Below are 22,481 nucleotides of genomic sequence, written 5' to 3' on the forward strand. Positions count from 1 at the left end.
CTTGAGTGTAAACAAGGTTTTACTATAGCCATATAAGGAAAAATGCCCCGCCCCCTGGTGGCCATGTTTTTCAAACAACCCAAACCATTTTCAAACTCGGCCAAGATATATATTGGATGAATCTTCTGACAAAGTTGGATCAAGATTGAACAATAAATGTGGCCTCTAGAGTGTTAACAAGGTTTTACAAAAGCCATATATAGCCATATAAGGAAAATGCCCCGCCCCGTGATGGCCATGTTTTTTTTTAAGCAACCGGAACCATTTTCAAACATGTCCAAGATATCATTATGACAAATCTTTTGACCAAGTTTCATGATGATCGGACAATAAATGTGGCCTCTATAGTGTTAACAACGTTTTACTAAAGCTATGTAAGGAAAAATGCCCCGCCCCCTTGGCGGCCATGTTTTTTAACCAACCGGAACAATTTTCAAAATCATCCAAGATATCATTGGGACAAATCTTCTGACCAAGTTTCATGAAGATCGGACGATAAATGTGGCCTCTAGAGTGTTAACAAGGTTTTACTAAAGCCATATATAGCCATATAAGAAATAATGCCCCGCCCCATGGCGGCCATGTTTTTAAAGCAACTGGAATCATTTTCGAACATGTCCAAGATATCATTGGGACAAATCTTCAGACCAAGTTTCATGACGATTGGAAAATAAATGTGGCCTCTAGAGTGTTAACAAGGTTTTACTATAGCCATATAAGGAAAAATGCCCCGCCCCCTGGCGGCCATGTTTTTTAACAAACTGGCATCATTTTCAAACTCATCCAACATATTATTGGGTTTAATCTTTTTACCACGATTCATGAAGATTGGACAATAAATGTGGCCTCTAGAGTGTTAACAAGGTTTAACTATAGCCATATATAGCCATACAAAGAAAAATGCCCTTCCCCTTGGAAGCCATGTTTTTCAAGCAAATATTAACATTTTCGAACTCATCCAATATATCATTGAGACCAATTATCTGACCAAAGTTCATGAAGATTGGACAATAAATGTGGCCTCTAGAGTGTTAACAAGGCAAACACCGCACAACGCACGACGGCAACGGACAAAAGGCAATCACAAAAGCTCACCATGAGCACATTGTGCTCAGGTGAGCTAAAAATGCATAAACATTTCAAAGAAAATAACAAACTACAAATACCCATAGAATACTGACCTAGATTAAGGGAGTTGTTTTCACATTTGTGCAGGACAGCCAATCCCAGGTCAGCGATGCATGATGTGCCATCACGTTTAACCAGGATATTCTTCGACTTTATGTCTCGGTGAGCAATGGCAGGCTTACCCTTGTTGCCGAGAATTTCTGCAATCGTTGAAGCATAATTTTATGTATACAATGCGTGAGAAAAAAATAGTTCATCATTTATTGTTTTCTAACCTAATTTAGTTTATTTTACATTTAAGACGTAACAATTTTTCCTTTGATGCTTTATATACACACAATTTAATCGTGCAAGCATCAAATGGGTGCATCAGTTGGTAAAACTTAACCCTTTACCACTTATATACGTATTTTCACGCATTTGTAGTCCCTTAGAAAGTTATATTTAATGTCAGACCTTTCTTACTAGATTCAAGTTTTTAAGGCTTCATCTCCAAACCTCAGATACTGATGAGCAGCAAACAGCATACGATTTGAACAGACTGCAAGTTACTTGCAGTCTGTTCTGGTTTGATGCTGTTTGCAGATAGCCATTTTTACTTTGCTTCTAAGTGGGAAAGGGTTAAGATAAAAAAAATTGTTTGCTACTTGCAACCAACTAGGATGAAGACCCATATTGCAAAAACAAGTTGACCAAGGGCAATTTTTTTTAATTGGGTTAGGACAACTTTAAAATACAGTATTTACCAGGCAAAATTTAAATGGCTTATTTGACAAAAATGACCCAATAAATCCATAAACAAAAGAAAGCAGACACTGTTAACAAACCATTTTTTTATTAGGGAGCTAAATCTGCAAATCCTAGGGTTATTTGTTCTCTTGTAAACTATTTAAATATGAGACATGGTTGAAAATGCGATAGTGAGAGAATTAAAAGGCCATCACTCAAATTATTATTTTACTTGTTATTGAAATTGGCAGAAATATTATTATCACAAACATTTGTATTAAGTTTGGATGAACAACTGGAACCATGGAAATGTCTAAAAGGCATAATTTTTACAATCCAAGGGACACAAATCCTTTGATTCCTTATCAAACCTCTAATAGATGTGAGCCTTGTTATGAGAAAATTTTGCTTAATGCATGTGCGTCCGCACAAGCTAATCAGGGACGACACTTTCCGCCTAAACTTGATTTTCGGTAAAGAGGGACTTCCTTGAAACTAAAAATACCATAAAAGCGGAAAGTGTTGTCCCTGATTAGCCTGTGCAGACAGCACAGGCTAATCTGGGATGTCACTTTACTCACATGCATTAAATCCTGTTTTCTCAGAACGCAGCTCATATACTGTCAACCAAAACTTTGCATACAAAATATAAACCATATGTGAGAAAACAATGAAATGAATAGATATACGGAAAAATAATAGTATTATTATTTGATGTTTAGTAAAAATGCGTCTTTGAAAAATGTGTCGTATTCCAATTTTGTCATACGATCGTTGATGAAACGGACCCCAGAATAGCCTGCAGGGACTACACTGGCTTATCTTGGATGACACTTAACGCACATGCATTTTGTCCGGTTTTCTTAGAATGAGCCTCAATGGAGGTGGGTTTACGAAAGCAAAATGACTATCCTGTATGTGATCTACCTGTATGCAAATGGCCCAGCCCATGGAGGGTGGAAGGGAAGGAGGAAGGAATCAAAATGGCCACATCTTTAATGGAGCATGTAGGTGAAGGAAGGGCGGGCCAGGCCACAACTTTAATGGAGCAAGAAAGGGTGGGGGAGAAAGGAAGAAAAATAAATGTCCCAGTATGTGATTTTCCTGTATGCAAATGGACCAGGCCAAAACTTTCATGACGGGGGAGGGGGGGGGGGGGGGGGGGGGGGGGAGGGGGGAATGACGAAGGAACCAAATGAATATCCCTGTAAGTGATCTACCTGTATGCAGATGGACCAGGCCAGCACAGGCACTATGGAGCAGTCTCAGCATGGCCTCGTGGTCAAGGGCGTTGTACTGGAGGTGGTCGTACAGGGAGCCGTCTGGGTGGTAGTGCATGATGAGCCACATCTGGCTGCATGAGTTACGTGAGGTAATGTCACTGAAACAGAGATGGGGTAACTGTGATAACTTTGAAATATGCCTCTTTCTGTGAAAACTGGGCCTAATGCATGCAAGTGAAGTTTCGTCAAAGATCAGCCTATTCTGTTCACACGGGCTATTGAAGGATAAAAATTTCCGCTTTCTTTTAAAGAAAGTCTCATGCAAAGTTCCAGTTTGGCGAAGTGCCTTCCCTGATAAGCCTGTGCAGTTTGCACAGGCTTATCTGGAATAACCCTTTTTACACATGAATTTAGCCCAGTTTTCCCAGAACAAGGCTCATGTTCCTATTTTGTGCACATACTTATGCTAATACTTATGTGAATACTTATGCTAATACTTATGCTAATACTTATGCTAATACTTATGCCATTTACCGACATTTGCATGGCATGAATCTGAGGACAGACAAAAATGACCGTAAACACTTTTGCGCGACCAATGCCGTCACAAGTTATGTGATAGGGCCTGAAATCTGAACTTGAGATTCTCAGATTTTTAGTCTAGCACTCCATCAACTCTATCTAGAATACAACATTGTTAGTCTAGCACTCCATCAACTCTATCTAGAATACAATATTGTTAGTCTAGCACTCCATCAACTCTATCTAGAATACAACATTGTTAGTCTAGCACTCCATCAACTCTATCTAGAATACAAAATTGTTAGTCTAGCACTCTATCAACTCTATCTAAAATACAACATTGTTAGTCTAGCACTCTATCAACTCTATCTTGAATACAACATTGTTAGTATAGCACTCTATCAACTCTATCTAGAATACAACATTGTTAGAATAGCAATCTATCAACTGTATCTAGAATACAACATTGTTAGTCTAGCACTCTATCAACTCTATCTAAAATACAACATTGTTAGTCTAGCACTCTATCAACTCTATCAAGAATACAACATTGTTAGAATAGCACTCTATCAACCCTATCTAGAATACAACATTGTTAGAATAGCACTCTATCAACTCTATCTAGAATACAACATTGTTAGAATAACACTGTTTCAACTCTATCTAGAATACAACATTATTAGAATAGCACTCTATCAACTCTAAAATACATCAACTCTATCTAGAATACAATATTGTAAGAATGAATTCTCTGGGGAGTGAACATGCAGTTGACTTGTTAACAGTTGAGCGATAACTCTGTGTGGCTTGCAATCAGGCTCCCTGTTATTTGCAAGCCTGAGTCGAAACAGGGGTGTGAAATAAAAATTCTCTTACTATTGGTGTCTGTATTTATACATAAACATGTATGAATTTTAGGAACAAAATCATCATATCTGAACTACCCAATTATCGATAAAAAGAAATCCCAATCACTAGCACTAGCATAGCATGTAAATATAACTATCATTTCAGTTGCCCGACTTCCTATTTAGTTCATCTAAACATGGAAATAAACTTTACATTAATATTGTTTATCAGCAAATGAACAACTCCTGACCATACAATTGTCTGGCTATTAAATTATTCTGGCTTATATCTTCATGGTTTCATTCCTTTGAACATCCAAATAGTTTTATTTATGGCTTATAAAGTATGCGCGATGACGTTGATTTCACATTACTGATCCATATGCACTTGGTTGGTGGTCACCATAATTGGCAGGCAGGGTTTCCTCTTGGTGCTCTGAGTTTCCACCCACAGCACAAGGCCACACAAAAATTGTATACCTTTCTGTAAAACCTGAATAGCTAGATAAAGCAGTTTTAATTCAAAACTCTTCCCAACATTCTAGGAAATTAATGAGGTAGCAGTGCTTAGAGACTTTCAGGGTCTTCACATAATGCAGCCTCAGGTGCGGACAAACTAGTGAAATTTGAAAACACACCGACACATGGGAAAACAGGTTGGAACTACTCACCTGGCATAGAAGCCGGGTATGTTGTCATGCCTGAACAGGCAGGTGTTGTAGGTCTGTGGCAGTGAAAGAAGGGGAAAGGAAGGGGGGATTACTCGCATTTACTTATATCTATAAGGATCTGGGTAGCAGACCTTACCTGGCATAGAAGCCCAGTATGTTGTCATGCCTGAGCAGGCAGGTGTTGTAGATCTCGGTCTCTCTACGCCAGCTCGCCTCGTCGTGTGTCATGAACACCTTCACTGCCACGATCTCTCCATGGTATTTACCCTTCCAAACATCACCATAGTGACCCTTGCCTAGAGATCACGAAAGCCTCACTGTCATAAGTTTATAGCTATATGAGTCACGTTCTGAGAAAACTGGGCATATTGCATGTGCGTAAAGTGTCGTCCCAGATTAGCCTGTGCAGTCCGCACAGGCTAATCAGGGATGACACTTTCCGCCTGAATTGGATTTTTGCTAAGAAGAGACTTCATTTAAACGAAATATGTCATTAAAGCGGAAAGTGTCGTCCCTGATTAGCCTGTGCAGACTGCACAGGCTAATCTGGGACGAAACTTTATGCACATGCATTATGCCCTGTTTTCTTAGAACACGACAATATATTTACGCTCCATTGCAGCAAAAGCCCAAGGCTTATTATAACACTCTAGAGTCCGTTTCCTGGGCAGAACCAGTACCTGGTGGAGATATCTACAGAAAGGAGATCGAACCTGTGACCTCGTGGTCGCACTTTCATTGGTATTGACAACAAAAAACTCACAAGACATGTCAAACACTAATTATATATATATATATATATGTAATTTATATATATATTTTTTTTAAACAAACTAATTTTAGCTTGATTGTATCAAAAGCTGAAGATCTCGAGTCTGCTTCCTGGGTAGAACCAGTACTTGGTGTCTTTTAAGAAGATTTAAAGAACGCTCCCACAGTGGGGATGGAACCCATGACCTCCTGGCTCCTAGGCAGGCACCATATTTACTACGCCATGGCGTCCTTTTGTGGCAGACACTAACACTAGGTGTCAGTCAAAAAAATGTTGCTGTTGTATTAACATTTGAATACACCATAGTGACCAATGCCAAGTCAAGAAAAAAAGTCAAAACAAATTAATATTAGAGATGCAACAGGTTTAACAGTTCACCTACTGAATGATAAGATAAGAAATTATATTTTCCAGATAAATTTAACCTGGAACTTAGAAATGTATTTTTCAAGACATTAATCTTGTATGTTTCATTCCTTTTTTTGCGCTAGACCATCTGCAAATTGCCTAAAGTCAAGTATTAAATCAATGAGGAACATGGAGACGCCAAGAAACCAGGTTTTCAACAGGTTTGAAGACATAAATTTAAACAATAATGCAAGCTTGGTCTGCATGTAAGCTACCAACACAAACTTTCATCCTACCATTTCCTCAGAACTTATAATACTCCTTAACCATTTACCAATTAGTTACTTATTTTACCAATTAGTTACTTATTAACCAATTAGTTACTTATTTTACCAATTAGTTACTTATTTTACCACTTAGTTACATATTTTGACGCATTTGTAGTCCCCTAGAAAGTTAAATTTAATTAAATACCTTTATTACTAAATTCCAGTTTTAAATGCTTCATTTCCAACCCCAAGATACTGATAAGCAGCAAACAGCATAAGACCCGAAAAAGACTGAGAGTTACATGCAGGCTGTTCTGGTTTTATGCTGGTTGCAAAAGCCATTTTCACTTTGCTTCTTATGGGGGAAAGTTTGCATCAATTTACATTAAAATTAAGAACATCACTTTCCATTTGATCCAATTAAATTCCCTTGACTCCAAACGCTTTATTATTTAAAACATGGACGTGATGTATTGCTTACGTTACTTTAAAAAGTATTGTGTAAAATGCTATAATAAATATGACCATATTTGGAAATTTACTAGGCCCAGGCAACAGCGATGTATATTTTCCGAACAAATTAAAATGTAGGTTATAATGTAAGTTAGAACATTAAGAGTAAAAACTGATTGGCTATTTTAATTGACTAAGAATGGGCTTACTTTACTATTACAGAAAACCCACTATCATAATTTATGTAAATAAAATTGTATTTTCTATAACTGAACCTATGCCCTGGCCTTTATCCCTCAGTCGTCCCCTACGTACCTATGCACTCCAGCAGCTGTACCTGTCTGGCCACGGTCTGTTGAACGAGCACAGGCAGTCCCGACCCGGACCCACTGGTGCATGACTCATCTATCAGCTCCTGTGAGAAACAATCAGCAAAGTTCTGGGACAACTGGGCTTAATGTATATGCCTTAGCAGTATGAGTGGCTAATCAGGGATGACACTTTTTGGCTACACTGGAGACAATTGTTAAACAAAAAATTCCACAAAAGCAGAAAGTGCCAATCCTGATTAGCCTATGCAGACTCCACAAGGGAGGTCACTTTCTTGGACGACACTCAACGCGCAAGTAGACCTAACCCGAACCCACTGGTGCATGACTGATCTATCAGCTACTGTTGAAAAAATCATAGTTACAATTCAGCAGGAACATTATATTCAACACAATTACGAATGTGTTTGTTTCAAAGCATTATTATATGTGTCTTGTTCTGAGAAAACTGGGCTTAATGCATGTGCGTAAAGTGTCGTCCCAGATTAGCCTGTGCAGTCCGCACAGGCTAATCAGGGACGACACTTTCCGCCTTAACAAGATTTTCGGTAAGAAGAGACTTCATTTAAATGAAAAATGTCATAAAAGGGGAAAGTGTCGTCCCTGATTAGCCTGTGCGGACTGCACAGGCTATTCTGGGACGACACTTTACGCACATGTATTATGCCCAGTTTTCTCAGAACAAGACACATATGAGCCATGCTCTAGTAAAACTGGGCTTTATGAATCTGCGTAAAGTGTTGTCCCAGATAAGTCTGTGCAGCCTGCACAAGCCAACAAGGGATGACACTTTGTGCCTAAACTGAAATTTTGTTTAGAAGAGACTTCTGTTAAACAAGAAACCGTCGGAGACGGGTGATGCTCCCCCCAAAAAATTTTTGTCACGATATTGCACTATATATTCAGATTAAAGAAACGTCTTGAGGGGCATAACTTTGGACAAAATAATATGATGGATGGTTTAGCAACTTAAAAATTTCAAAGGGCCATAACTCATCTAACCAGAAACCCACTAATAACATGCGCATCTCCTCAAGGTAGTTTAGCTTCCCATAAAGCTTCATTGAAGTCCAGTCAGTAGTTGGGGAGAAATAGCCGGGACAAGAATTGCACTATATGTACAGTTTATAGAAAATTTCAAAGGGCCATAACTCTGTGAAAAATCATCCGACCATAACCGGCTGATAATATGCACATCTCCTGTTAGTAGTGAAGCTTCCCATAAAGTTTCATTGAATTCCCGTAATAAATTGCTGAGAAATAGCTCGGACAAGAATTGCACTATATGTACAATGGAAAATTTCAAAGGGCCATAACTCTGTGAAAAATCATCCGACCATAACTGGCTGATAATATGCACATCTCCTCTTGGTAGTGAAGCTTCCCATAAAGTTTCATTGAATTCCCGTGATAAGTTGCTGAGAAATAGCCCGGACGAGAATTGCACTATATGTACAATGGAAAATTTCAAAGGGCCATAACTCTGGGAAAAATCAACCGACCAGAACCGGCTGATAATATGCACATCTCCTCTTGGTAGTGAAGCTTCCCATAAAGTTTCATTGAATTCCCGTAATAAGTTGCTGAGAAATAGCCCGGACAAGAATTGCACTATATGTACAGTTAATGGAAAATTTCAAAGGGCCATAACTCTGTGAAAAATCATCCGACCAGAACCCCCTGATAATATGCACATCTCCTCTTGGTAGTGAAGCTTCCCATAAAGTTTAATTAAATCCCAGTCATTAGTTGCTGAGAAATAGTCCGGACAAAAATTGTGCACGGACGGACGGACACACGGACAGACGAAGCGGCATCTATATGCTCCCCCCAAAATTTTTTTTGGGGGAGCATAACAAAAGACAATCCATACAAGCGGAAAGTGGTGTCCCTGTCTGCGAATTGCACCTGTTAATCTGGGACAACACTTTACTCACAGGCATTAAGCATGTTTTATCCAGAACAAGGCTTCAATTACGTTATCTGACACTGCCCTTTATGCGGAAGTGCATAAATGCTCCCCCCTCAACTTTCTACAAAGTCTCTAATATGCGAAATTGTTGACATAAAGAGATTCTTTTTCCCTTTGCATGTTCCAATGACCTTGACTGTCAATCACTGGATTTTGCTTTTGACAAGGATAATTGGGATTCACCTGCACTATGTGTATTTTTTTATTTACTGTAGGATCTTGTTTATGCAAGAGGCAAGACTTTGGCCACTTGTAGGAGCTTACCCTGAGTGAACCATCTCCCATGGCCTCTGACCTCAACTCCCCATCCCTCAGTAGGCACTGGTCCTTGGTTAGGCCTGACCCAGCCCTCCATTTGTGGTAGTAGCGACAGGCCAGCCACAGTGCCCACAGCAGCAGGAACAGCGCCATCACTGGCACGCACACTGCTAGGATCAGCTTGAGGCTCTCACTGCGAACGCTTGGCACTGTGAAACATGGGAAACTTGTGAAACATCGATTGCTAAATTGTGAACACACTGCACTGCGAAACATGGGTAGCAAAATTGTGAACGCTTGGCACTGTGAAAAATGGGTTGCTAAATTGTGAATGCTTGGCACTGTGAAACATGGGTTGAGACATTGTGACTGCTTGGCACTATGAAACTTGGGTTGAGAAATTGTGAACGCTTGTCACTGTGAAACATGGGTTGAGAAATTGTGAACGCTTGGCACTGTGAAACATGGGTTGAGAAATTGTGAACACTTGACACTGTGAAACATGGGTTGAGAAATTGTGAACGCTTGGCACTGTGAAACATGGGTTGAGACATTGTGACTGCTTGGCACTATGAAACTTGGGTTGAGAAATTGTTAACCCTTGGCACGGTGAAACATGGGTTGAGAAATGGGGAACACTTGGCACAGTGAAACATGGGTTGAGAAATTGTGAATGCTTGGCACTGTGAAATATGGGTTGAGAAATTGTGAAAGCTTGGCACAGTGCCTGTGAAACATTGGGTGTACATTGTGAAGACTTGGCACTGTGAAACATAGGTTGAGAAATTGTGAACGCTTGGCACTGTGAAACATGGGTTGAGAAATTGTGAATGCTTGCCGTGTGAAACATATAGTGGACATTTGCAAATACTAAAATATATAAAGATAAAAAGCAGGGCCGGGTTGCTCAAAACTTCAAAAGACATTGACAACAATAAACATTCTTACCAGTTTAATCAAGATCAAGTCATTAATGTGACCTAGAGAGTGGTAACAAGCTTTTCTAGGAAAATTACCTGGCCGCCTTTCTTTTATAACAAGAGATGTGTCAGAAACACAATGCCCCCTACCGCACCGCTTTGATTTTTTTTATATCACTTTAAATAATATAACTTCCCTTGTAAAAATGATCTGTACCTGTCAAATGATAAAAAGAAATTATCTCCCTTTAAAGCTTGTTACTTCTATTGGTGTTTTTTTTTACCTTTGACCTTAAAGGACGACCTTGACCTTTCACCACTTAAAATGTGCAGCTCCATGAGATACACATGCATGCCAAATATCAAGTTGCCATCTTCAATATTGCAAAAGTTATGGCCAATGTTAAAGTTTTCGTACGGACGGACGGACAGACGGACGGACTGGTAGACAGTTCAAATGCTATATGCCATCCTACCGGGGGCATACAAATTCAATAAGTGTGCAATAAATAAATCTCTTCAGCTTATTGATACAACAAAAACAAACACACGCCATCTTTGCCCTTTCCCACTTAGAAGCAAAGTGAAAATGGCTATGTGCAAACAGCATAAAACCAAAACAGCCTGTGAGTAACTCGCAGTCTATTCAGGTTTCATGCTGCTAGCTGCTCATCAGTATCTGAGGTTTGGAGATAAAGCCTTAAAAACTTGAAACTAGTAAGAAAGGACTTCAATTAAATATAACTTTCTAAGGGACTTCAAATGCGTGAAAATACATATCTAAGCGGTAAAGGGTTCCTAGCCATTTGCATGCTGGGAAAATGTCGTCTGCTAAAATGTTGTCTGTTGAATTTCTAAAATAAGCATTTTCTTCGATTTTTTTTCAAAGAATACTATCAGAATAGCAAACAGTTTGGATCCAGATGAGACGCCACGTTCTGTGGCGTCTCATCTGGATCCAAACTGTTTGCAAAGGCCTTCAAAATTCGGTTCCCGCACTGAAAGAGCTAGAAGACTTACGTGCAGGCACAACAGTTTGTGGCACAGGCTGTGGGTTGAGGTCACTGTTACATCGAGTGTAGTTGTTGCAGCAGGCCACAGCTGTGTACGACTTGTACTCGGTATTGCACATGGCTAACTGGTGAAACTGTGCAGCATTACAGCCCAGCGTCACTTGCTTGTAGCCATGTTCTAGCTTAAATGCCTTGAAGCACTGGAAACACATATAAACGAATTATGGATGGAAACTTCTCATCTGCAATAAAATTATTTTTGTTTTTATTTTGTTCCCTCGTAGGTGTGGTTTTGATCCAATAATATTGCAAACATTCAATGTCAAAAAAAGGGCCAACACACCCTCAAGTGCTCAATTTAGATCTAAAGGAACTTTACTGTTCTGAGAAGTTAATGTTCATATGGTTCCACCAAAGACTTTTAAGGAAAGATGCCCCAATACTGTAACCTGTAACCATGTTTTTGAACCAACCAGAATAATTTTCTTTCTCAGCCCAATATATAAATTTTGTAGTGTTTTCTGCAAGTTTCATAATGTGTAGGTAAACACTGTGACTTCTTGAGGGTTCAAATGGCATAACTTAAGCCACATAAGTAAAACGGTCTCACCTCTTTTGCTTTTTCTTTAATTTGACCCCATGTATCCCAGCTTGGATCTCGGCCAAGATATCATGAAAACCTTTTTCCTAAAGATTGCAAAAATTAAAATGCAGCTTCTAAAGTGTTCAGAAGCAATTTTTTTTAAATATGACCTTGTGCCTTAGTTTTTGCCCCCACCTGACCCAGTTTAAAATTTGGGCTAGGTGTCATTTGGACAAATGTCATGACCAAAGTTTATGAAAATTGGGAAATAAATGTGGCCTCGATAAAGTTCACAAGGTAGCAATTGACAACGCACGCAATAGCTCACCAAGAGCAAGTTGTGCTCTGATGATATAATAAGGTTTCACTCCTGCCAGTACAGCTGGAGTTACGCTTAGTGTTTACATGTAATGAAATAAACACACAAAATGGATTGTTTGAATAAAAGCAGGCAGAATGCATGTGTAACCTCAGAAACAGAGAGAATGGACTAGTCACAAAAGAGGAACAAGTAACACTGAAAACACACAGAACAGAAATTTAACACTTCCAGATATAAAAGTGAACACTTCACACTCAGAAGGGAAGTGAAAATGAAAAGTGAAAATTGCTATGGGCAAATGGCATTAAACCAGAACAGCCTACAAACTCCTCGTATCGTAGAGTTGGAAATGCAGCCTTTAAACATGAATCTAGAAAGGAAGGTTTTTGATATTAATTTGATTTGTTCAGGGACTACTACAAATGCATCAATATGCGTATACAAGTGGTGAAAGCCATGTCACACATTACCACATTCTTGTTGTAGCAATAAACAGCTAGGTGCAAACAGCATAAAACCAGAACACCCTGCAAGTAACTCGCAGGCTGTTCAGGTTTTATACTGTTTGCTGCTCATCTCAGGGATGGGAAAATTCACACATTACCCCATGCTTGGTTTGGCAGGAGTCCCGCTGATCACACTTTGACGCAGGTGAACAAGAGCACAGTATCTCTCCATCTTGCAGGGTACCGTTCATTTTCTGGGGGTCAAAATCAAGGTCACCTTTGTCACTATTCTTGCTCCCTAAAACAAAATAGATAATCGGATGAAACGAAAATGGAAAGCAAGGCTTTGACAAGCTTAGTTTTCTTCAGCCATCTATTTTTTCTTTCTTTATTAAGTATCAGAAAACGGCACTTTCCCAATTAGGAAACAAATACAAATTCCCAATTGCTTTAAAAAAAATTCCCAAGGTTTAAAAAAACAACATTTTTTAATATGCAACTCTATGGTTTGAATCTTAAGTAAAGATATATTGACAACTTAACAACACTTAGTTATCAATTTTAAAGTATTTGGGAGCAAAAAACAAACAAACACCCATTTCCCAATATGAAGACTTCACGACGCAAATGTTTCCAATTTCAAGGTTTTCCACGCACATTTTTCCCAATTGGGCTGGTACCGGTACATTACACAATTGGACGAAACAAGAGCTGTCAGAGGACAGCGCACTCGACTATTCGAGTGCTTGACAGTATAACGTAAGACATCATGGGGAAATTGTTCATATTCGATAATTTATTAGACGATCTTTCAAATATAAAAAAAGGAAAAAAGAATTTTTATTTTTTTTTTGGAGGGGGGGGGGGGGGGTTGGGGGGTGAGAGGGGGGTATAATGTGGGGTGGGGTAATTTATTAGATGATGTTTAAAAAAAAAAATTGGGGGGGTGGGGGGGTAGGGGGGTGGGGGTGAGAGGGGGGTATAATGTAGGGTGGGGTAATTTATAAGATGATGTTTAACCAAAAAAAAAAAATGGGGGGGGGGGGGTGAGATTGGGGGGGGGAGGGATTCTAGTAGGGGCGTGGGGTATTGTTTGGGTGGAATCCATTGTGGTATTCAGGTAAGTGTTGTTTTGTCAAAGTAATTATAAAATGTGATCATAAATAAGGAAGTTATGGCAATTTAAGCAAAATGTTCAATTATTTACGTGTAAAGGGGCCATAATTATGTCAAAATGCTTGATGCAGTGGTCTGCTTTTGTTTATAGGTTGGGGTCATGTTTGTAAAGAAGTATGCAACATATAAAAGCAATATGTCAAAGGATATAGGAAATATTTGGGGTAGTACGCAAACTTTAACATAGATTTATCAATAATATGCATATTCTAAGAATAAAAGTGGCAATTATTATGACAAAATGCTTGATAGAGTTGTCTGCTCTTGTTTATAGATTGGGGTGATGTTGGTAAAAAAGCATGCAAAATATAAAAGCAATATGTCAAGGGACAATTAAAATAAATGGGGTAGTACAAAAACTTTAACATTTGCTGCATATTCTAAGTGAAAAAGGGGCCATAATTATGACAAAATGCTTGATAGAGTTGTCTGCTCTTGTTTATAGGTTGGGGTGATGTTGGTAAACAAGTATGCAAAATATGAAAGCAATATGTCAAGGGACAAAGAAAATATTTTGGGTGGTACGAAAACTTTAACGTTTGCACGCAGACGCCGGGGTGAGTAGGATAGCTCCACTATATATATTTCATATATAATAGTCGAGCTAAAAAAATCACTGCTTCAGACATAATATAGCATATTACCATATAATTCTTATAATTTGTTATATTTTATTGGGTTTATTGAAAACTAATTGTTCCAAAACTCATTAAGGCCAGAATTCTTTAATGAAATGATTTTCGGACCCGCCATCTCCAATTTTTGACGAAACCAAAAAAAAAAAAATTTTTTTTTTCCGGTGCCAAAAGGTGTCTTTTAAACACGAAACGCTTGCCGGATTTTAGAAAAGTTCAAATGAGTTATAAATCATCATAATAAACCCAGTTTTAATGACCCACATTAATACGTGAACCTCCTTCATCGTGTACATGTCTTGTAATTTACCAATAGCTACGCCATCATTGTTTGTGCAAGAAGTTGAAGAACGCTACAACGCTTTCATCAGCAAAGTCTGCTAATTTCCCAATAATTATGCAACCATCAAATGAAATCCTGAATGGAATCGATTGGTAAGTAAATATTTTATTATTTCTTTACAATTTTATAAAATTTATAGTATTAAAATGACTAAAAATCATTATGAAAGCAATAAGAAAAGAACAATTTTAATTGAACAGGTGCTCGCAATGCGAAACCCATTTACGCCTATCAACTTTAAACATTCAATATTTTACGCACAAATACGGTCATATTTTAGAGAATAAAATTGTATGTGTTGTTTAATGTAGTTGTAGTAACGAATTTGTGCATATAATAGACTATGTGTTTTTTCGTAATTTTCAATGGGTACGAAACTTTGGTTTTGTTCCGAACTGGTTCATACTAAAAGTTCAAAAATCGCAAAATCAACAGTTTTTAAAACAATTTCAAACCATGAATGTCTAAATAAAATAGTCAAGTTTATGGGGGTTGTTATCGGATTAACAGCTCCTTTATGACATTGAACTATCAATTATGTTATCTTGGGATAAACTGTCACGAAGATCAATAATTATAACAATTAATAGGGACGCTATTTCTTTAATCAATATCATGACAAAAACACATGTTAACTTGTTTCAACAGGCATTTGTGTTTAACAGTTCCATTATTAAATCATTCTGGGAACGATATATTTTGATTAAGATACCAACTATTTCTGAAATCAAAAGTAGGTCCTTCACTCGATGAACTATATTTCGGATATGTTAAAATTCGGACATATATAAAGATAGTGACATTTATGTGTTGATTTGTTGTACATAGTTTGTACAAATATGTTTTGTGTTATTTCAGACAACAAGAATGGATGGTGGCAATTATCCTGGGCCTTTCTGTCAAGAAATAGATGTGAAAAAATATTCATTTAATTGAACCTGGAAATAAACCACCACAGCTAACAGAAAACCTTTTAACAAAAGGTGTTGTTTTAGAATTTGTGAAATTTGATAATAAGCAGAAGTTGATGTATATCATTTCCAAATGACCAAATATATAAACTGTTTAACAACTTGAATTGAGATGCTTTATTTTCTGATGTTTGATTTATTTTTCCTTTCAGATGATATATATTTGTGTGATTCTAGGTTTTAATAAATAATTCTGAAACATTTATGCAGCATACTGTTACATTATTGTTAACGTTATTATATTATGTTGGTTATCTGGTTTATCAAGTGGAAAAAATGTTATTTATATAAAAATAAAGCTTTTAATATTAAGACTTATGAAGGTACTTATTGTTATTTATGTATTAACATACTTCTCAGAGTAATAAAAATATAGTAAATGCCATTATTCATTAATGTAGTAAGGTTCCTTAAATGATTGTCCTTATTGATTTAGTTTGAATTACGGGTGGTTTTCACACCGTGATAAAGTGGCGACAACTTTTTTGGGGTCAGTGAAACCCCTGAAAAGCGTTTTATTATGCAATTTGTATTTGTCTGCAGTATTAATTTTTACGGGACAATAAACTATAAATGTTTTTTTTAAACCTCAATAGCTTATTGGTTGTTTGTTGAGATAAAGTATTTTTAATGCAACATATGGATTCCTTGTAAAAAAAACCATCAAAAAATCAACAAAAAGTTTATTATCGACAAGTGAAAAAATTGCATAACTTTTGAACTAGTTAAGATATTTTTAAAATTTAAACTAATTTAAAAACTGCAGTCTGATTATGATCATTTTGCACATCAACATGTTTGAAAAAAATCACTGTGGTTGCTAAGTAAAAAGAACTTCATATCATAACATTTTTAAAATGAGTGCATATTTGGTCACCCATCTTCTTTTTTTTTCCGTCCTGCTACCCGACACTTTTAGAAAAAAAATCCGAAAATCATTTTAATAAATTTTTTTGGCCTATAATCAAAATTGCTTATTTGTAGCCTTTGGCTAATTATTAATATCACAGGTTGAGGGCGAAACATTTGTATCTCAAAAGAAATGTGAAGCAGATACTACTGTTTTACACTAAACCCAGTGTTTTTTATGGCAATTTCGGGGCCGATATTCGGCTCCATTCCCCTCAAGAAAGAGTATATATTTTTCCCCTATTTTGTAGAAAAAATCCCCTCCAGAAGTAGTTTTTTTTAATATTGACAAAATCATTGATATATATTTTTTTTAAAGGACAGAGACATTCAGCTGTGAATATTACATTCATTCATACATGTGTATTCGTATAATAAATATCATAACATATAAAAGAGTGAATTTTTAATTTTCCCCTTTTCCTAAAAAACTACGTGTTTTTCCCCTTTGGACGGGCCCCGCCACCATTCCCCTATAGGTGAAAAAAAACCCACTAGAACCTTAGACACGTCTAACGGCAGAGTAATAAAGGGGGTCCACTTATGTATTGGGTGTTTGACGACAGACTAGACTGAATTTACACACTACATATGTGCTGCGTTCTGGGAAAAAGGGGTTTAATGCATATGTGCAGTCTGCACAGGCTAATCAGTGACCATACTTTCCAGCAAAACTGAATTTTTGCTAAGAATAGACTTGATTACCCAGTGCAGACTGCACAGGCTAATCTGGGACTATATTTTACGCACATGCATTAAACCCCCTTTTCACAGAGGGCAGTTCATATATTCACTTCACTTAAAATGTTACAAACACTGCGAAAAACTGGCTGAGATTGCACAGAAGTTAAAGAGCAGGTGATTCACAAAAAGTTTGGGAATTACATAGCTACCATTGTGAGTAAAAACAAACACCAAAATTCACAAAGTACTACGCAAAAAAAAAGGAAACAATTATGACCCAAAAAAGTACACAAGTTAAACTGGTACCCAGATCTCCACCAATCTGACATGCAGCTACCTTGAAAACAGGCACCCGCTAGTAATTACAAATAGCATTACAAGAATGCTAATTTATGCAAATCAGTTTCGCAATTTAATGATTTTCACACCATGATTCAATGAACCGCCTTCAAAAGCTTTCAATAGATCGACAGAAAAGCGCACAGATTTCAAGCTAAGTAGCAACTTCCTAAAACATGTAATACAAATACTCGCGAGGGATTAAGTTCCTCTCCAAACCAGGTACCCATGGAGAAAGGGGTAAAAAGACGGCCTTTGATTTTTATTTATGACCCAGTGGTGGCCCATGTTCAATTAGAAATGGCTCGGGATGTGTAATTTTGTGAATTCATTGGGCCCACTTCCCCACCCATCTGTGCTGTAAGGCGATAAGCATGTGATTAGTGTGGTACAAAAAATGTAGAATGATACTTGTTGACAGCTTCATTTCTGAATCACTGAAAATTCTTCTCCCGTTTCTAACTGCTGGGGATAATTTGTTCACCATTCATTTAAATGAAATGTTTTATATCCTACGTCTGGTTTATGTTTAAGTGCAGGATTTGAAACAGAATATTCCGCCAATATTAATAAAATTTCTGCTTTTAAAGTTGTTCCATAAAGCCATTTATTTTTTATTTTTTTTTTTTATTCTGTTAAACCTTAACCACTTAGAAGCGTATTTTGACGCATTTGTTGTCCCTTAGAAAGTTATATTCAATTTAAGACCTCTCTTACTAGATTCAAGTTTTTAAGGTTTCATTTCCAATATTTAGATACTGATGAGCAGCAAACAGCATAAAACCTAAACAGACTGTGAGTTAAAGGGATCAAGCAACTGGGCGATTTGGGCAATTATATCGCCGTGGCTTCCCTTTAATCGCGCGGATCAAAAGCACCGGCGATATCACTTCGCCCTAAAATCTGCAAAAATCTGCCTTACTATAATTTACATAACTTATAACAACCCTATGCTTTGTCTGAGACAGCATTGACCTTGTCGAAAAGGTTCAATTGTAATTTTCAAAAAAAATAAATACTAGTTTGGTGTTGTATTATAAAAAAAACTGTTACTGAGAAAAGCATGTTTTATGTTTTAAAGTGATACGACTTGTTTAATTTATGATGGTTTAGTTAACTTGCTCTTATGTTCAGCCATTTTGTTTTCTCTTTCACCGCTGCAAAGTGTATGCCAGGGGGCGTAGCGATACAAAAAAATAAAAACAAACTGTACGGCTTTAAAACACACATTGCTTAAACAAATTGCATGTTGTTATCAATACATGTTATTTTTACTCTTTAGCAATATTTCATGTGTGTATATTTTAACAGAAGAACTCATTCCATATGCAATTTACAACAACGATTTAACTTGACGTTATGTAAAAACGATAAGCTACGCTACCGAAACCCATACTGTATTGCGTCATCCAGTTCACGGCTTCTTAGAAATTTTCCTTAATTTGTTTTTGTTACGTCAGTGTTTATAAGTGTGGGAAGAATAACGCGCAATAACATATTTTATATTCAAATTAAGGTAGAAGATAATCAGGAATATTTTAAGATGGAATTATCAACCATGTGAATGATGTGATGTAACGTATGAAAATTGATAAAACACGCGGCCAATTAATAGAAATTGGAAGCTCAAATAGTCCAGTCAACAGCATAAATCAATAAGAAATAGTTTAATTTCCTTCTGTTTAATCAATCTAGATTTGCGTACCTTATTAATACAATAATAAATGTGTTTTCCATAAACACTTGATTTGGACACATTGAAATCCCTAACTCTATTCATGTAAACCTATCAAATTAAGAATTCTGGTAACAACTAATGCACTTAAATGCTCGCCGATGATTAAACAAATGTGTTATCATTATTTGATTTTGTTTAGAAACTCGAGAGTCTCTACTCTGAGCATTTTTGTAGAACGCCGGTTTCCACCCCGTACGCATCACAGACTCTTAGTGAATAATTATTGTGCAGTTAATTTTTGTTGTACGGAAATTGGGATTGAGGAAGGATCGACAACTTAAAATTCTGAAACTATACGCATACTAGTTAATGTTGACAAAAAAATGCAGCCAGTTCCTTATTTTACAGGGCACGCTCGCTGCTACGTGTACAGTGGCTTTGCCACCATTAAAAAGCAGTCTAGACGTTGCGATGTCAGTATGCTTGCACACCTGTCGGACGTCATGAATGATTCATCCAACTCCAACGCCTCCGTCCAATACCCCCAGTGGCAGTGGGAGGATTGGCAGGCTTTCCTGCAGCCAAAGTTTAGGGCATTGCCGGGTATTCGGTATTGATTGTTTACACTAAATACGTGCTGTATAGAGTCTTATATTTCGTATACTGATAAAAGCGGCACAAATGAAGTATCAGTACATTATATTGACTTTTAACATAATTATAATTGAATTGCAGGAAATATCAGTACTTCAGATTTGAACAACGGTGGCCCGGGTTTGTTTTCGCAAGGGAACGACATGAATCAGAAAAGACGAAGATTCTTTTGACATCAGAATCTGGTTTTGTCGCAACGGAGATACCACGCACGCTCACAACTGCAGGGTTGTAGGAGCAGCGTCGCGCTTTCCTGACGAAGATGGTCTCCCCCTACGTGTCCGGTGTGCATCATGATGTGTTAGTGCATCAGGAAGATTGTGATGTTTGATTAGCACACACTTCAACATACTCAACTTGGAGCATTGAGAAATAAATGTCTCAAAAAAATAATCGTGGAAGTGGATATTGTTGTGTTTCACCACTTCACAGATTCATTTACTTTTATTAACTTAACATTTTTGTATTTAAATGGTATAGTTATATATCTAAATGTTACCGATTGTTACTTATGAGCAGTTGAAATGCTTTATTAAACAGAAAACACGAAAATATTAAATTGCGAAACAATGTTATCTACGCCCAAAATAGGCGACGTCAACGACGTCGTATTCAAGAAATTATTTCGTTAGTGTGGTATTAAAGATTTATATTCCTCATAGTATTTGTTCTATCACCGTCAAAAGAGTTGCAGATTTGAAACCAGGAGAAAAAAATCTGTAAGAATATGATAAAAAGTAAAAATTGAAAATTTTGTCATTAAGGCAGGATTTCACATAACGAGATACATATGTTTTGGTGAAAAATGATATTCTTGGAGGGGAAATTGTATTTGTAGGGGAAATAATTCTGGTAGGGGAAGACGCCGACTATAGACGTCACTTTCTTAGTAAAAAAAACCCTACTGTAAGACAAAAAAAGGCACATAATTTGTTTTATGGCCCATTGGTACCATGTGACATTAAAATTCAATGCCACATGGTATCTTTTCGCATCAATGGGTCGATTATTTGTCTGGACATGATTACTAAATTTTTTCACCTCAATATATTGAAAATCAAAATAATATAAAACAAGAGCTGTCACCATAAGATGACTTATGCCCCCTATAAACGCTTGATAGAAGCTATGACAAAAACGCAGATTTCGAAACCTAAACGCGGACCCCAAGTTAAAGGTCAAGGTCACAGGGGTCAAAATTTGTGTGCATATGGAAAGGCCTTGTCCATATACACATGCATGCCAAATATGAAATTGCTATCTCAGAGACATAGAAGTTATGAGCATTTTTCGAAACCTAAACGCAAAAGTGTGACTGACAGACGGACGGACAGTCCGATCACTATATGCCCTCCTTCGGGGGCATAAAAATATATATATATATATATATATAATATATATAACAATTTACAAATAATGTTCCACCAACCTTTTTCATCCAACTCTTCTACTCCATCACACAAAAAACAAAAATTCTCCCATGACAAAATAACTTTGTATTCTTGCTGCCTTTGATTACAAAACCAATAAATGGAAAGTCCAAGTCAACCCTACTGGAACTATAGTTCACATCACCAATGCTCCAAAGATTTTCACATAGTCCATTAAATGTTGAAAATGAAACAAAAAAGCTGTTGTAATTATTACATCTATGTTAGAAAGGAATCAAAAACAGATAATAAACCTACTAACGCAACTTTCTCTTGCTTCATTAAATATTATTTTTTTTAAGTTTATAGCACATCGAAAGTAAAAGCAACCTTACCATTTCAGTTTGACTCACTTCCATGTGACGCCACTAAATGTTGACAAATGCCATGTTCCAGCATTTGGTGGCATTGGTTGGTGCAAATGTAAAAACAATGCAAAAGATTGCTGTAACACCTATTTTGAAGTATAAAGATTTACCACATTGTTGCCAATAGGCAAACTTTTGTTCAAAGTTCATATTTTTTGATATTATACCAGCCAACAAAACTGGTGTGCACCTGTTTTTGTTTTTTTCAACAGAAAAAAAAACTTTTTATTTTTTAAATAGACTATACATATTGTACCATTGAGACCAAAAACGCAACTTAAGGTTAAAAGCGTGGTTATAGATGTTAACTCATGGAAACAGCAATGAAGTGAAATAAAATTATGACAAACACTCAGTGAAGAGTTTTTGTTTTCTATTTTAAATGGATGAACTATTATCCTTATTATTTTGTCTGGACACTGTACAAATGAATAGTTTTCACAAAGCTTGCATTTCCCTTCAACAATTATTAATGTTTGTTTGTTAAG

At 37.0% G+C, this 22,481-nt stretch overlaps 2 protein-coding genes across 6 annotated transcripts in view; one reads left to right on the forward strand and one right to left on the reverse strand.

Annotated features, from left to right (window-relative positions):
* Positions 1 to 22,481, reverse strand: part of LOC127847116 (activin receptor type-1-like) — a 99,289-nt gene that overhangs the window by 11,356 nt on the left and 65,452 nt on the right. For 3 of the 5 annotated variants that reach the window (XM_052378750.1, XM_052378751.1, XM_052378753.1), the window contains 7 exons: positions 12,965 to 13,104; positions 11,463 to 11,655; positions 9,529 to 9,731; positions 7,279 to 7,378; positions 5,258 to 5,417; positions 3,078 to 3,238; positions 1,182 to 1,328 (listed from right to left, as the gene is read on the reverse strand). In XM_052378750.1, coding sequence (XP_052234710.1) covers positions 1,182 to 1,328; positions 3,078 to 3,238; positions 5,258 to 5,417; positions 7,279 to 7,378; positions 9,529 to 9,731; positions 11,463 to 11,655; positions 12,965 to 13,104 — 1,104 coding nt within the window. Of the gene's footprint in view, positions 1 to 1,181; positions 1,329 to 3,077; positions 3,239 to 5,257; positions 5,418 to 7,278; positions 7,379 to 9,528; positions 9,732 to 11,462; positions 11,656 to 12,964; positions 13,105 to 21,624; positions 21,923 to 21,960; positions 22,096 to 22,481 lie in introns of those variants that run through there. The other 2 variants (XM_052378754.1, XM_052378752.1) reach the window with 2 other exon arrangements.
* Positions 19,754 to 20,821, forward strand: LOC127847120 (uncharacterized). The gene is made up of 2 exons (XM_052378760.1): positions 19,754 to 20,151; positions 20,277 to 20,821. The coding sequence occupies exons 1-2, from the start codon at positions 19,925 to 19,927 to the stop codon at positions 20,428 to 20,430; spliced, it is 381 nt and encodes a 126-aa protein (XP_052234720.1). The 5' UTR covers positions 19,754 to 19,924; the 3' UTR covers positions 20,431 to 20,821.

Source organism: Dreissena polymorpha, chromosome 10 (assembly GCF_020536995.1).
Source record: "Dreissena polymorpha isolate Duluth1 chromosome 10, UMN_Dpol_1.0, whole genome shotgun sequence".
Lineage (NCBI taxonomy): Eukaryota > Metazoa > Mollusca > Bivalvia > Myida > Dreissenidae > Dreissena > Dreissena polymorpha.

Excerpts from the sequence above, each read along its gene's own strand:
- LOC127847120 (XM_052378760.1), top strand. The coding sequence starts at position 19,925 with ATGCAGCCAGTTCCTTATTTTACAGGGCACGCTCGCTGCTACGTGTAC. Across the intron at positions 20,152-20,276 it reads AGGGCATTGCCGGGTATTCG|GAAATATCAGTACTTCAGAT; the intron begins GTATTGATTGTT and ends ATTGAATTGCAG.